Source organism: Bos grunniens, chromosome 23, assembly GCF_055505025.1.
Source record: "Bos grunniens cultivar Pamir isolate PY7600 chromosome 23, Bosgru_T2T1.0, whole genome shotgun sequence".
Classification (NCBI taxonomy): Eukaryota; Metazoa; Chordata; class Mammalia; order Artiodactyla; family Bovidae; genus Bos; species Bos grunniens.
In genome coordinates this window covers 49,676,628-49,691,478 of record NC_141187.1, presented here as the reverse complement: position 1 = coordinate 49,691,478, position 14,851 = coordinate 49,676,628, and the positions used below count along the sequence as shown (strand labels likewise).

The 14,851-nt window shown below is 56.4% G+C and overlaps 1 protein-coding gene across 9 annotated transcripts in view; it reads left to right on the top strand.

Annotated features, from left to right (window-relative positions):
- The window catches only part of RREB1 (ras responsive element binding protein 1), a 168,425-nt gene that overhangs the window by 142,307 nt on the left and 11,267 nt on the right, over positions 1-14,851 (top strand). For all 9 annotated transcript variants that reach the window (XM_086370365.1, XM_086370367.1, XM_086370363.1 and 6 more), the window contains 2 exons: positions 6,121-6,310; positions 7,141-10,000. In XM_086370365.1, the coding sequence (XP_086226491.1) occupies positions 6,121-6,310; positions 7,141-10,000 (3,050 nt within the window). The remainder of the gene's footprint in view (positions 1-6,120; positions 6,311-7,140; positions 10,001-14,851) is intronic.

Below are 14,851 nucleotides of genomic sequence, written 5' to 3'. Positions count from 1 at the left end.
CCAGCATTCTGGACCAAACGGGCTTCCTTTCTCGTCGAAGCACTGGCCAGCATGTGCTGGAATTCAAGTGTTCTGGGTATAGCGGGCCCTGGTGAGCTGCAGGGGGCACAGAAACACCACTCCTGTGAGCAGAAGGATTTGGCAATCACATGTAGGTGATCGTTCTTCCGTAAGGCAAGGGCAGGCAGGATGTCCATATTAGTTTTCATCCCTGAGTTTCGTTAAGTAATCTCACCTTTACTTAAATTTGTCGTCTTTATGGCAGTCTATTTCAGTGTGTGGCTTGAAAACAAGAAAGGTGTGTTCTCTGAAGAGTGGATGGAATTTTATTACCTTCTTGAAGCCCTACAGCTAGATAAACTTCCCCCCATTAAATGCATTTATCTTACTGACAGCGAAGTGAGTTTCCACTTGGAAAAGTCACCCTCAGTTTCCAACTTTGGGCCATCTCCAGTGCCAGAAAATCCACACGCAGCCTCTCGGATCTGTGCGGTCTCCCTCTGGCGTGTCGTCAGATCACTTGCAAAATGAAATTGTCCTGCAGCACTCCCTCTGCTGTGTCTCCAAGCACAATTCCACTTCACCTAAATATTTTACAGCGTGCTGTTCACGAGTTCCTGGCAGGGTTGCAAGATCCCCCGCCCCCCGCAAACCGGGGGGTGAGGGGAGAGTGCTGGGGACCACCCGACCAGAGGCTGTGGCCCTCATGAGGGCGCCAGGCCCGAGTGAGGTTAGCAGCCAGCCCCAGGCCTGTGTCTGCAGCCAGCAGCGCCGCCCGGAGGTTTGCAGTGACCCCCACTGGACCTCCAGAGGAACCGAGTGTCTGGCTGACAAAGGCAGCCTAACCATCTCTGGGCGACGTTCCTCTGCTGTGGTTTCATTAAAGTCTGTCCACAGACAGGTCCAAGTGTGACAGGAGGCGGCGCTTTCCCCCGGAGGGTTCTTTCCTCCGTTCAGCCAGCCTTTGGAGGTGCTTCAGATTTCAAAGCAGGGTATTTTGCTTTTTTTCCTCTGCCACTTTTCGAAAAGTTTGTTTGTGAGATGACAGGCTGTATCGTATCAGAAGTGAAACAGGAGCACCTTGGTTGAAATCCTGTGGAAACAGAGGTGTGATGTGGTGGATGGAGGGCTCGTTTCATGTCATGAGGAGGCTCTGAGTTGGGGCTGTGGCTCCAGAGTGAAGTATGGCGGAGGGCTGCTGAGGAAGGAGGCAGAGGGCACGGGGCAGGGACTGGAAAGGGCACGCATTCCTCCCAGGGCGTCCCCAGGTGGCCCAGCGTCAGGGGAGACCCTCTGCTGTTCTGTGAAGTTCTCGAGTGCACAGGACAGGGCATCCCTTTGAAACTGAAATGCCACGTTTTCTGCATTTTTGTGTTTGCTGATAGTTCCCAGGAAATGGGTTATGGTTTTTTTGTTCCTAGCATGGTAAAGTAATGGAGAGGTTTGGTCTAGTACCTTGCAGTTCTCCAAGCATAGTGTTACCTTTGTTAACAGAGTAACTCTGAAGGTGCCCACATACGGATGGGAGAGAACAGGGCTCTGCAGCAAGGGAGAGAGCTCTCCCAGCCTGCAGCCACAGTTGTCTAGATATTCCAGACCTCTTGCTTACTTCTCACTGTCATTTATTTTCCCAGCTTGTCTGACATAAGAGGCACCTGGTGTGCTTGCTCACCTGCAGATTCCTGGGTCCCTCCCCTAGTTCCTCTGATGCCAGCCCATCTGCCGTGGCCCTGGGAGCCTGGTTTGCACAAGGTCCTGAGGGAGTCTTATCTCAGCCACGTCTGGGAAGTTTTTCACAGCAGGCAGCTGGAATACAGATGAAACAAGCTGTCCAAGGCCACCCACTCTGACTCCCGGCTCCCAGCGTCTGGGTCCCATGCCCAGGCCCCACCGCTCCGCACCCGCCCTCGAGGATGCGGCCTATGGCTGGCACCGAGCGCTTCTGCCACGTGTGTGCTGAGCACTCACCATGGGTGGGACTTGGTCCCACCTGCCAGAAACGGGAGGGGATTGAAGGTCAACAAGAGAATGGAGGAGGAAATAGATACGCCTAGATAAATTCACGGGTGTGGGAGCGGGCAGTAAGTCCACATCACCACCTTCCGAGGCACCCTCATCCCGTGTGACCCGTGTGTGGTGCCCCACACGGAATGCCAGAGCAGCCCACACTGAGGCTGTGGGCTCAAAAGAGGAGGGTGCCCAAAAAGATCTCTGGGGCACAAGAGCAAAGTAACAGGATTTTTTTTTTTTTTTTTTTTTTTGCTCATCCTCTAAAACTTTCTATTTTTATATTTTAATATATTCCTTGGAAGAAAAGCTATGGCCATCCTAGACAGCATATTAAAAAGCAGAGACATTACTTTGCCAACAAAGGTCCGTCTAGCCAAAGCTTTGGTTTTTCCAGTGGTCATGTATAGATGTGAGAGTCGGACTATAATGAAAGTTGAGTGCTGAAGAATTGATAGTTTTGAACTGTGGTGTTGGAAAAGACTCTTGAGAGTCCCTTGGACTGCAAGGAGATCCAACCAGTCCATCCTAAAGGAAATCAGTCCTGAACGTTCATTGGAAGGACTGATGCTCAAGCTGAAACTCCAATACTTTGGCCACATGATGCGAAGAACTGACTCATTGGAAAAGACCCTGATGCTGGGAAAGATTGAGGGCAGGAGAAGGGGCCAACAGAGGATGAAATGGTGGGATGGCATCACCGACTCAATGGTCATGACTTTGAGTAAACTCCAGGAGTTGGTGATGGACAGGGAAGCCTAGCGTGCTGCAGTCCACAGGGTTGGACAAAGAGTCGGACACAACTGAGCAACTGAACTGAACTGAATATGCCTGGTACACATGCATGCAAATACATGTGTATATATAAATACAAAAATATACATAACACACACATTTCTCAGACAGCAAGCCTATTTGCGACATGTGCTTAAAAACCTTTCAACTCTAAGGTTGAAAGTCCAAGAATGCAGCCCTCTGCCCACGCCCACCTGCTCACCTGCGGTTGACGTGCCGGCTGCTGAGAGGATTCTCTCTCCCCAACCTGTTTATGTCAGTAATGCTTGTAATTATTTGCTGTATAAGCCAGTGAATTTTTTTTTAATAGTCTCTATGAAAACGAACTTGGGCAGACTTGCAGATAATTCAGATTGGGTAGGTTTTGTAGTTATTTGTTTTTCTGTCAAATGTAGGGTGAACGAGACCTGTGTGAACAGGCGAGAGGATTGATCATGAGAACCTAGGTGCTGGTTGGGTTTGGTTTGCAGAAACCTCAGTTCTTGCTCTACCTTAAATCGTCTAAAGCCAGAAAGCAGAGATGTCGTATCACAGCACCTCACACCGTGAGAAGGACATCGGTTTTCACTCGGTGGAACTAGACCTTGGCCCCCAGAAAAGATGGGTGAGGGAACAAGCCGTGGGCTCTCGTTCCACAGTAGGTACGTTCTATAAGGGTTCCAGGAACGCAGAGTTAGCAGACACTGGACCATTGTTCCTGGAGGAAACGTGGGGTTTGTTTCCTGCAAGCCTCTGCTCACATTTTCATGTAGTAATCAGTACATAAACTTGTTTTATTAAGTGTATTTCTGTTTAATATATACCATTGACACATGACCACTGAACTCAAACAGCTGATGGCACTGTAGCTCATCTCACACACGTATTTTTCTCCACAAAGCCCGTCACGGGCTTCTAGCTGTTGGGGACACTGAGCGGCGCTCAGCTCTGCTCTTGGTGACCATTTTAAACAGAATCATCAACAAGAGGCCCTGAAGCGCTAGAGAAGTGGCGGGAAACAGATGACGAGAAGGACACTCGCTTCCAGTCAGAGCTGAGCATCTCCTTGACCAAGCCCAGCGGGGAACATGTGTGTCGAGCGGCTGACTCCTCCCACCCTGTCCCAGAACATGCCACAAAAAATGTGGGTTTGCAGATTTTAGCAAGGAGGCAAATTCACAAACACGGAATCTGCAAATAATAAGGGTCCACTGAATGGGTTGAGTAAAATAATGTGCGTGACTTTTTTTAAATGAAGTTCCCACCCCACCCCCTTTACCTGACTTTGCTCGAGGAGCCTGCCTCCAGCAGATGGAGCGCGCCCTGCTGTCTTCCATCGCTGAGTGGGGCCAGGGCCTCGACTTCCAGTGTGATGGGGCCATCACACACTCCCTGGGTTGCTAGCAGGCTGTGAGCTTAGATGTTGCGAGGTCCTGGTGCTGGTAAAGATTAATTGTAAATACTCTGCAAATATTCTACACAAAATATATGTCGTTAGTGGTAATGGTTAACTAGGAGGAGGGAGCCATCGTAGACCTCAGGTGAGATGCCCAAGGGCCCGCCGCAGACAGCTCCCTGTCTTCCTTACCTCTCACCTCACCTACCAGAGAAGGCACAGACCAGCTTCCAGGCGGTACCTTCACCTGCTCCGGGCCTAGACAGGACAGAGAGGAAAGTTGACGATGTGGGGTCGGGGGAGGGGGGCAGTGGGGCGGGAGAATCTGAACAGTGGCAGGAAGCAGGGTCCGGGGACACGGAAGCTGCGCTGTGCAGGCCACAGCTGCGAGATCTTTCCACACCTAAAGGCATTGGGCTCCCTGCAGCCATCACTGCCCCTAAGCCTTTATCACCGTTGGTGAGCTTAAGCAGCAGCCCCTCAAGAGGGGGTTGTGTTCCAAGTGGCTCACAGGCACCCACTGTGCTAAATTTAACAGAATGATAACACTGAATTTCAACAGTGAGAGGGTAGGCGTGTCAAGAGGGTGGGGGGGTAGAGACACGGGACCACGATGGCTGGGCCATCACGGCCCGACACAGGAGTGGAGCTGCACAGACTTGGTGCTGCCTTGGTGCCACCTGTGAAGCTCAGCCGCCTCACAAGTGAGGTGTCATCTTTGGTTTGCAGAGAATTTCAAAGCCAAAAGAGTTTCCCCTCAGGTGTGTGCAGTGTCAGCTCGGGCAGGTTGCTGTGCCCCTCTGCGCCCCAGGTTCCTTCTCGAAAGGCAGGGAAAAGACCTGCCTGGGATTTCTGTGGGAGCACGTGCGGATGTGAATGTGGTTGGAAAGAGGTGCTGTCCAGGGGGACCGCCTGTGATCCTGGGAGCACCCCAGGTCTACACTGCCTGACGTGGCTGGGCCTGTGAGACGGACCCCTGTGACTGGGGATGTTTCAGTTCCATTTAAATAAGGCTCTCATGGCGTCTGTATGCAGTGCAGGTTCGGAGGGTATGGGTGATGTCCTCATGGTGGTTGGGCTCAGTGAAGACCTAGGAGCCTGATCTGAAACGTGGCGGAAACGGAGATACCATTACATTATGAAGTGGTATTTGTGATGCATCTATGTGGCCCAGGCCAGGTCAGGTGTATGCGATCGTCTCTGAGGTGGAGCACGACATTCCTCTTCTGGTGGACTGCGTTTGTAAGAGCCTTCTAGGGCAGGGAGCCAGTTTGGTGGCAGGGGAGGGTGGGCACGTGAACAGGGCTGGTGTCTCGGCTTTGCTGCTTCCGGGCTGCGTGGCCTCCACCGCGTGGCCGGCTGTTGTCGCGCGTCCGTGTTTCCCTCTGGAGGATGAAGGTCAGGTGGCGTGCTGCCTCTGTGGGTGCCCTTGGGAGCTATAGTTACTACTCAGAGGCCAGGGGCATCGCAGCGGGACTGCACGGCCACCGTCACCCACTCCAGTTGGCTGGAGGGCTCGATCACCGTTCCCCCAGTCACACATCAGGGATCCTGCTGTGACTGCTCCAGCTGCTGTGGAGATCTGCGTTTTCTGGCATCCGAACATTTCTGATCATCAGAATCCACGGAGCTGGGGGTGGGATGTGTTTGCTCCACATAATGTAAATGCAGGTTAGAGCAGGTGGCCTCAGGTTGCCAGCCCTGTTCACACCTGTGCCGTCTACACAGATGGAGTGCCTGGGGCCGGGAGGACCTCCTTTTTTTTTTTTTTTTTTTATTTAAGGAGTTTGGTGTCGCTCAGCAGGAGCTGGTTGGCTTCTTGACATCACAGCCTCTTTATTTTGCTCGCTTGAAATGAAGCAGGAGGGAACCCCACGCAGCTGCCGGACGGGCAGCGCCACGGCCGCGGCCGCCGCCTCATCGCCTGTGCTCTCTCCTGGCAGGTGCGACGTCTGCTGCGTCACCTTTCGCACACACCGCGGCCTGCTGCGCCACAATGCACTGGTCCACAGGCAGCTCCCCAGGGACGCGCTGGGACGGCCTTTTATCCAGAACAACCCCGCCATCCCCGCCGGCTTCCATGACTTGGGCTTCACCGACTTCTCCTGTCGGAAGTTTCCCCGCATCTCTCAGGTACGCCATTGGCCAAGGCGGGACCCAGCTTCCCCACCCGAGGCAGGCTCTCCTTAAGACGCTGCCCTTTGGGCTCGGTCTGCCCCTCACAACCCTAGCTGAATTGAATCTGTATTGTTAATAGTGGTTCTTTAACATGCATATCACGGCTAAATATCTCTGGCATTGTAGTTTCTGTTCAAACGTTCTGGGTCATTGTTAACCTGAGCTGCATTCCTTCTCTGCTTATAAAATACCTGCCAAAGCTACTTTGGCGGTCATTCTTTGAAATTTTCAAAAATCGAGGTAAAAGATACCAACAGTGAAATTCTTCAGAAGCCCCAGGCTCAGTGTCTTATCCTGTATGTATACACTCATGTGCATGCGTCTGTGTGCACACACCCACATGTATACGCATGCATATATCCGCGTGTGTACCCACGTCTATGCGCTCTTGTAGCCCCAGCCGCCACCCCCTCATTCTCCCTGGAGGCCCTTCTCAGGCGGTGCCTGTCGCCCACAGTCAGAGGAAGCCCAGTCTCCACTGATGGCAGGGAGTTACCATCATTTAGGTTTGTAGGGACCACGTTTTTAAAGAGAGAACCCAGCCTCTGTGGTGGTGGTACTTCATGGCACTTTCCTGCCACTCTGCCCAGAGGCCCTGGAGACTGCCTCCCTCATTGGGCAGCTGGGGTTCCTAAGGTGCTTTGTAGCTGGTGCTCCTTTCTCAGGCCGAGGGGTGTTTGCGGGCAGGGGAGGGTGGGCTCCCCTCGGGCTGGGATAAGGGCCTGGCCAGGCCTGCAGTGCAGCCGGGAGCAGTTGCTGACTCCTCTCTGCCGGCTTCCCCGCAGGCCTGGTGTGAAACGAACCTGCGCAGGTGCATCAGTGAGCAGCACCGCTTCGTCTGCGACACGTGCGACAAGGCCTTCCCCATGCTCTCCTCGCTCACCCTACACAAGCAGACGCACGTGGCTGCCAACCAGAGCCCGGACCGGCTGCAGGCCAGGGCCCCGCCGGGCGACGACCTGGACCAGAAGGTCTTTCTGGCGGTGCTGGGCCTGCAGCACGCGGAGGACGTGCGGCCTGCGCCGGCGGAGGAGCCGCCGCCAGACGACAACCAGGCGATCCAGCTCCAGGCACTGCGGTGCCAGCTACCTCAGGAGCCCGGCTGTGCCGGCCTGCTCAGCCTGGCCCCCTTCGACGCCGCTGCCCTGGGCGGGGCGCTTGCCGTCCTCCCGGCCGCCTCGGACAGCGTGAAGCACCTGGCCCTGCAGCCCTTCCAGAAGGGCTTCATCATCCAGCCCGACAGCAGCATCGTGGTGAAGCCCATCTCCGGGGAGCCGGCCATCGAGCTAGCGGACATCCAGCAGATCCTGAAGATGGCTGCAGCCGCGCCGCCCCAGGTCGGCCTCCCGCCGCTGGCCAAGGCGCCCGCCGCGCCACTGCAGGCCGTCTTCAAGCACATGCCCCCTCTGAAGCCAAAGCCCCTGGCCGCGCCGCGCACGGTGGTGGCCACCTCCACACCCCCGCCCCTGGTCAACACCCAGCAGGCCTCCCCCGGCTGCGTCAGCCCTAGCCTGCCCCCGCCGCCGCTGAAGCTCCTCAAGGGCACGGCGGAGGTGGCCCCTGGCGCCCACCTGCTGCCGCCCAAGTCGGGGGCGCAGCTCTTCCTGCAGCCGCCGCGCCTCGAGCTGCCTGGCCAGGCCGAGGTGAAGACGCAGCTGGAGCAGGACAGCCTCCTGGAGGCGCTGCTGCCGCTGAGCGTGGAGGCCAAGATCAAGCAGGAGATCGCGGAGGGGGACCTCAAGGCCATCGTGGCGGGCCCCGGCGGCAAGAAGGCGCCGGCCGTGCGCAAGGTGCTCTACCCCTGCCGCTTCTGCAGCCAGGTGTTCGCCTTCTCGGGCGTGCTGCGCGCGCACGTGCGCTCCCACCTGGGCATCTCGCCCTACCAGTGCAACATCTGCGACTACATTGCCGCCGACAAGGCCGCGCTTATCCGCCACCTGCGCACGCACAGTGGCGAGCGGCCCTACATCTGCAAGATATGCCACTACCCCTTCACGGTCAAGGCCAACTGCGAGCGGCACCTGCGCAAGAAGCACCTCAAGGCCACACGGAAGGACATCGAGAAGAACATCGAGTACGTGACGAGCAGCACGCCCGAGCTGGTGGACACTTTGTGCTCCCCCGACACCGTGTGCCGGCTGTGTGGCGAGGACCTGAAGCACTACCGTGCGCTCCGCGTCCACATGCGCGCGCACTGCGGCCGCGGCCTGGGCGGCTGCCCCAAGCCCCGCAAGCCCTTCGAGTGCAAGGAGTGCAGCGCTGCCTTCTCGGCCAAGCGCAACTGCATCCACCACGTGCTCAAGCAGCACCTGCACGTGCCCGAGCGCGACATCGAGAGCTACGTCCTGGCGGCCGACGGCCTGGGCCCCGCCAACACCCCCGCCGAGGCCCCGGGCCGCACCGACGAGGGCGAGCGCAAGCCCCTGGCCGCCTTCTTGGAGCCCCAGAACGGCTTTCTTCCCGCGGGCCCCGCCCAGCCTCTGCCCGCGCACGTTGCCGTCAAAGTGGAGCCCGCCAATAACCTCGCCACTGACTTCAACGAGCCCCTGGACTTCTCCCAGAAGGGCCTGGCCCTGATCCAAGTGAAGCAGGAGAACGCAGCTGCCTTCCTGAGCCCCTCCGCTCCCTATGATTGCTCCATGGAGCCCATCGACCTGTCTATCCCCAAGAACTTCCGGAGAGGAGACAAGGACTCGGCTGCTCCCGGGGAGGCCAAGAAGCCTGAGCAGGAACCTGGGAGCAGCGAGCAGGCCTCCCCAGGCCCACCAGCCTGCCCCACGCTGCCAGCGACCTTGGGTGCCAGCGGGCCCCTGGAGAAGCCGGGGGTCCCTGCCGCGGCATCCTCGGCGGCCAGCCCTCTGGAAGCCGCAGCGCTGCCCCTGCAGGGCCCCGTTCAACTCGCCGTGCCCCTCTATTCCTCAGCCCTAGTCAACAGCTCTCCACTCTTGGGCAGCTCAACCCTCGGCAGCCCGGCCTTGCTGCGGCCGCTGCGCCCCAAGCCCCCCCTGCTCTTGCCAAAGCCCCCCGTGACAGACGAGTTGCCCCCACTGGCCTCCATCGCCCAGATCATCTCATCTGTGTCCTCGGCCCCCACCTTGCTGAAGACCAAGGTGGCCGACCCGGGGCCGGGAGGAACCAGTGGTACTGCCGCGGCCTCAGATGGCATCGGGGGTGCCCTCCCCAAAGCCACCACCGACATCACCAGCCTGAAAGAATCCAGTGACTCACCCCCCTCCGCCAACAGCCCAGAGGCAGCCTCGCCCACCGAGCAGGGACCAGCCGGCTTGTCGAAGAAGAGGGGCCGGAAGAGGGGGGCGCGGAGCCGGGCGCGCAGCAGCGGCGGGGTGGACCTGGACTCCAGCGGGGAGTTCGCCAGTATCGAGAAGATGCTGGCCACCACGGACACCAACAAGTTCAGCCCATTCCTGCAGAGCGCGGAGGACGACGCCCAGGACGAGGTGGCCGCAGCCCCCGCAGACCACAACGGGCCCAGCGACGAGGAGCAGGGCAGCCCACCCGAGGACAGGCTGCTGAGGGCGAAGCGCAACTCATACGCCAACTGCCTGCAGAAGATCAATTGCCCGCACTGCTCGCGGGTCTTCCCCTGGGCCAGCTCCCTGCAGAGGCACATGCTCACGCACACTGGTAAGAGAGCGGGCGGCGAGGAATGGGAGCCATGGCGGCCCTCCTCCCCACCCCGATTCCCAGCTTGTCCTCCTCTTCAGTCCCAGGAGTTGGGGGGCTTGCCTGATGGCCCAAGAGTCTGTAACCAGAATGGCCTGTCTCCGTCGTCTGGGCCCCCAAGGGCATCTGGAAAAGGGAGGTGGTGGGGTGTTTTCAGGTGCGGTGGTCCTGGGCCATCTCATCCCTTGGTTGGGAGGAGGCACCTAAGGGAGCGGGGACTTTGACAGAAGATTTTGCATCCCATCCTCAAGGCAGCTTTTAAAACTGCAAACATGCTGTGATGTTCTTTTGACTGCTGTGTATTCTAAAGGGAAATATTGCAGATTGTGCAGCCACTTTTCAGTGCAATGAGGCAATGACACCTTCTCCTGGTTATCATGATCATTAGTGTCAGACTAGTTTTAGAATTTAAAAATTTTTTTACTTGTACTAAGGTGGATTGTTCCAGAGAAACATGCGAATATATTCTTCTAAGTAACAGGTTTAAGTTGTCAAACAGATAGCCCCAGAGTATTTTTCAAATGTTTTCATATATTATAAAGAGAAGTTTAAGATAAGAAACACACTTTAAGTAATTTGACTCCATGTAGTTAATGGTCAAGTGACCATGCAACTTCCATCTTAATTCTGAGTCACTGAGGATTCAAACAGGATTTATGTCTTTGAACTAAGGGTAGTTTGGGTGAGATTCTTAACCTTTTGGAGATGACCACCCAAATATAAAGTGATCGGACCTGAAACAGAACAAAAGAGTTGTACGGTACAAGATTGCCAGATAAAACACAGGACCCCAGTTAAGTCTTGGATTTCAAATAAGCAACAGATGGTTTTTAGTGTATGCATCTCCCATGCACTGTTTGGGGTAGGCTGAAGGGGGACATGGGGAGGGGGCGGCAGAGCCGTTGCGGGTGACGGGGGCCCTGGGGGGCTTCAGGAGGAAAGTGTTTCTTAGAAGGCACCCCCCACGGCAGTCTCTCTTGCCGCCCTGTTGGGGTTGTGCCCACCTGTCATCTGCAGGGTCTCTGAGAAGTGAACACTCCTCTTCCGACTTCTCAGCAGCCAGCTGGTCGGGTCTGAGGAGCCGGCGCTGCCTGCGCACTCACTCCTCCCCCGGCGCCCCGGGCCCAGCAGGTCCCCCCGACTCTCGGACGTTCTGTTCTCTTCCCGGCAAGCCCACAGTCTCCCTGAGAGGACCGTGCGGCCGGTACTTCCTCTCCAGACTTGTGCCAAGTCTCTGTAGGCATCTGGCAGAAGTTCCCTTCAAGTGCCCAAGCGTCCTCTTGGTTTATGATTTGGAGGCGTGGGCACAGAGCGGGGGAGAGGGGAGTGGGAGACAGGGCAGGTGGGGGCAGGCAGGACCTTGTTTTCCCTGCTCAGTCACCGCGCCCCAGAGGGCTCTGTCCCTGTCTGTCTGCCCTGTGTTGCTGCCGTGGGCATCGCAGGCCTTGTCTCTGGAGGGCGGAGCAGCTGTCCAGAGCTGGTCTTGGTGACAGGCCACGAGGGCCATGCTGTCCCCATCTTGCCCGGAGGAGACCGAGGCCCAGGGTGGGTTGAGTGATTTGCCTGCAGGCGTTCAGTGGTGGTCCTGGGTTGGGAGCCTGGCTGGGTCCCCTGCCGCCGCCCCGGCCCTGTCTGAGCATGTGGGGGGGGCGTGCGTGTCCTGACCCATCCCCAAGGCATAGGATGGGGAGGTGGTTTGAGACAAGGTGCAGCATGGCTGCGGACCCCAAGCTGCTGACAGGATGGTGTTAGCCACACACTTTGGCCCGGACAGAGGCCGGCGCCCCGGGGGCTCAGTTACCCTACTCTGCTGTTTCACAGCCTCGGCTTCCAGAGGCAATCTCTGCATCAAGCTGCCTAGTGATTTTAGAGAGTGTTCAGCAGCAGGGACAGGGAATTCCATCATCTCTGCAGGATCTCCCAGACATGTTTGCAGGCCATCCCACCACCTAAACAGGCAGCATTAAGCAACCCAGAGGCTGAGTGTCCAGCTGGGGGTTCACTGTTGCTCAGGCAAGGGGTGTGTGGTCGCAGCCCTCTCTGCGTGACTCGGGTTCTAGGAACCGTGTCTCAGGAGGAAGCTGGCATGGCTGGCGCACTTCGTGACCTGGCGTGGTCTCCACTCACAGCTGCTTCCTCCTTCCGCTCCTCTGCTGGCCCGAGGCATCTAGTTGAGGGGAGCCGCCCTGGTTCCTTCCTTCTCGGCCTGACCAGTCCGCCTCTTCAGAAGATGGCTCTCTGGTTTCCGCCTTTTCCCCTCGTGCGCATCCCGTGTGTTTTCAGGCTACAGGTAAAAAAGACAGTGCCAGAAAATGGTTCATTTCAGCCCCACCCAACTTCCTCCTGCTGAAATGGAGCGTCGGGACCCTGTGAGGGCTGAGGTGCCTCCAGCTCTGCCGGTCCTAGTCCCTGGCCTCGCCCGCTTCCTCGTGGTTGGTCTCACTGATGTTTCTTCCAGCCTGGATCCCACCTACCTTTCCCACTCTCTGTTCACAGATACTGCGTTGGGGCTGGAATCTGTGGGATGCAGGCCTCTGTGGAGCGCGCTCCCAGAGTGCTCCCAGTGGGATGCACACCTGTGGAGAGTGTTCCCAGTGGGATGCACGCCTCAGTGTGGAGCGGGCTCCCAGTGGGATGCACGCCTCAGTGTGGAGCGCACTCCCAGTGGGATGCACACCTCTGTGGAGAGTGCTCCCAGTGGGATGCACACCTCTGTGGAGAGTGCTCTTAGCGGGATGCACGCTTCTGTGGTGAGTGCTCCCAGTGGGATGCACACCTGTGGAGAGTGTTCCCAGTGGGATGCACGCCTCAGTGTGGAGCGGGCTCCCAGTGGGATGCACGCCTCAGTGTGGAGCACACTCCCAGTGGGATGCACACCTCTGTGGAGCGTGCTCCCAGTGGGATGCACGCCTCTGTGGAGCGCGCTCCCAGTGGGATGCACGCCTCTGTGGAGAATGCTCCCAGTGGGATGCACACGTCTGTGGAGAGTGCTCCCAGTGGGATGCATGCCTCTGTGGAGCACCTTCCCAGTGGGATCCACGCCTCAGTTTGGAGCGCGCTCCCAGTGGGATGCACACCTCTGTGTGGAGAGCGCTCCCAACCTCGCTGGGGTTTGACTGCTTTTCACCTTCTTAGGCAGCAGGTCTGGGAGCGTCTTCCTGGCCAGCCCTGCGTTGTCTCTGCCCAATCCTGAAAGAAAGAGACCCGGGGGCAGTAGGGCGATGGAGAGCTGGCTGAGGGGGTGAAGCCAGGTCATCACACTTACTCTGGGCGTTCACCCTTGATTCCCTCCTGCCCTGCCTGCCAGACAGCGCCATGTGCCTCTTGTAAAATTTCTCTCGTTTCTTGCCTGTTCCGACACCGCGAGTGTGAGTCGCAGGGTGTCATAGGTCTTTGGTGCAAAGGTGCATTTGGTGTCAAAGGTCTTTGGTGCCTGTGGTCACAGGTGCGCTTAGAAACAGCCCTGCTAACGCAGTCTTCTGTGGCTGTTACCAAATGGGTAAAATCATCAGATACCTTCGACACGGATCACCAGTCAGCAAGGCTTTTCTGAAGACTGTGACAATAAAATACTAGAAGGGTTTTTGTTTTCCTCTGTCCGTGCGTCTGGAGGGCACGCTGCTATTTAAAAATGTGTGACTTACGCAGTGAAAGGGGGACTTTTAAAGACTCCCGTTGGTTGTCACTTTGGGAATCTTCCTAATTGGATACAGTACTTCCAGGTCATTGAGTTGGTTTCTAAACTTAACCTTAGCATGAATCTTCCTCATCATGAGATATCCGCCTGGCTCTTGAAACCGGCTGTAAAAGTGAAGCGTTTACCAGTGTGGAGATCGTAGGGTACCTCGTATAGTAGGGAGAAGCAAGAAGCCAGCCGCTCTGTGTGAAATCAAGAACCAGATTACAGCTCACAGTCACAGCTTCTGACTTGTTTTCTTCTCAGGCCTGTTTCTCGTGTTTTCACACTGGCCTGACTCAGGGAGACTGTGATTGTTGCTTTTGGAGAATGAAATGTTAAAGGGAAAATATTTTCTTCTTCCTTACAACAGAGCCTAAATAATTATTAAACATTAGGTTTGACATTTAGTGAACAGAAGTAATTTGAAGGGCACACACACACACAAAGAAAACATTAAAATACTTGACAACTCGTCTTCACACAAAAAGCCATGACTTTTTTTTTTAACATGGGAATTTTTATAAATTTAGCACAAAACATCTGCAAGGTTTGCGAAGCACGGGTTCTCCAGTTCATCCTCTCAGGCCCACGTGGAGCTCCCTAGAGTAACTGTTTTTAAAATTTGCAGCTGTGCTGGGTCTTTGTTGCTGTGCACGAGCTTTTCTCTAGTCGCAGCGCGTGGGGCTGCTCTCCGGTCATGAGGCACTGGCTTCTTACTGTGCTGGCTTCTCTGGTTGCAGAGCGCAGGATCAAGGCGTCTGGGCTCGGGAGGTGTGGCTCCTGGACTCCAGAGCACAGGCTCAGTGGTTGTGGCCCTAGGACCTAATTGCTCAGCATGTGTGTGGGACCTTCCCGGACCAGAGATCGAACCCCGGTCTCCTGCACTGGCAGGCGGATTCTTTACCGCCAAACCCCCAGGGAAGCCCTGCACATGACTGGTTTCTGATTCCACTTACCCGTCCTTCTAATTGCACTGTCTTTGATGGTTCTAGACATCTGTATTTAAAAACCTCTACCAGCAGTCTGGAACCATCTCTCAGAGGAGAATGGACGTCCCTTTCTTTGGCTACAGCTGATGCTCAAACTTGGGCTGTGTGGATTCAGGCAGTGCGAGCCCTTCCCGTCCTGGGAAT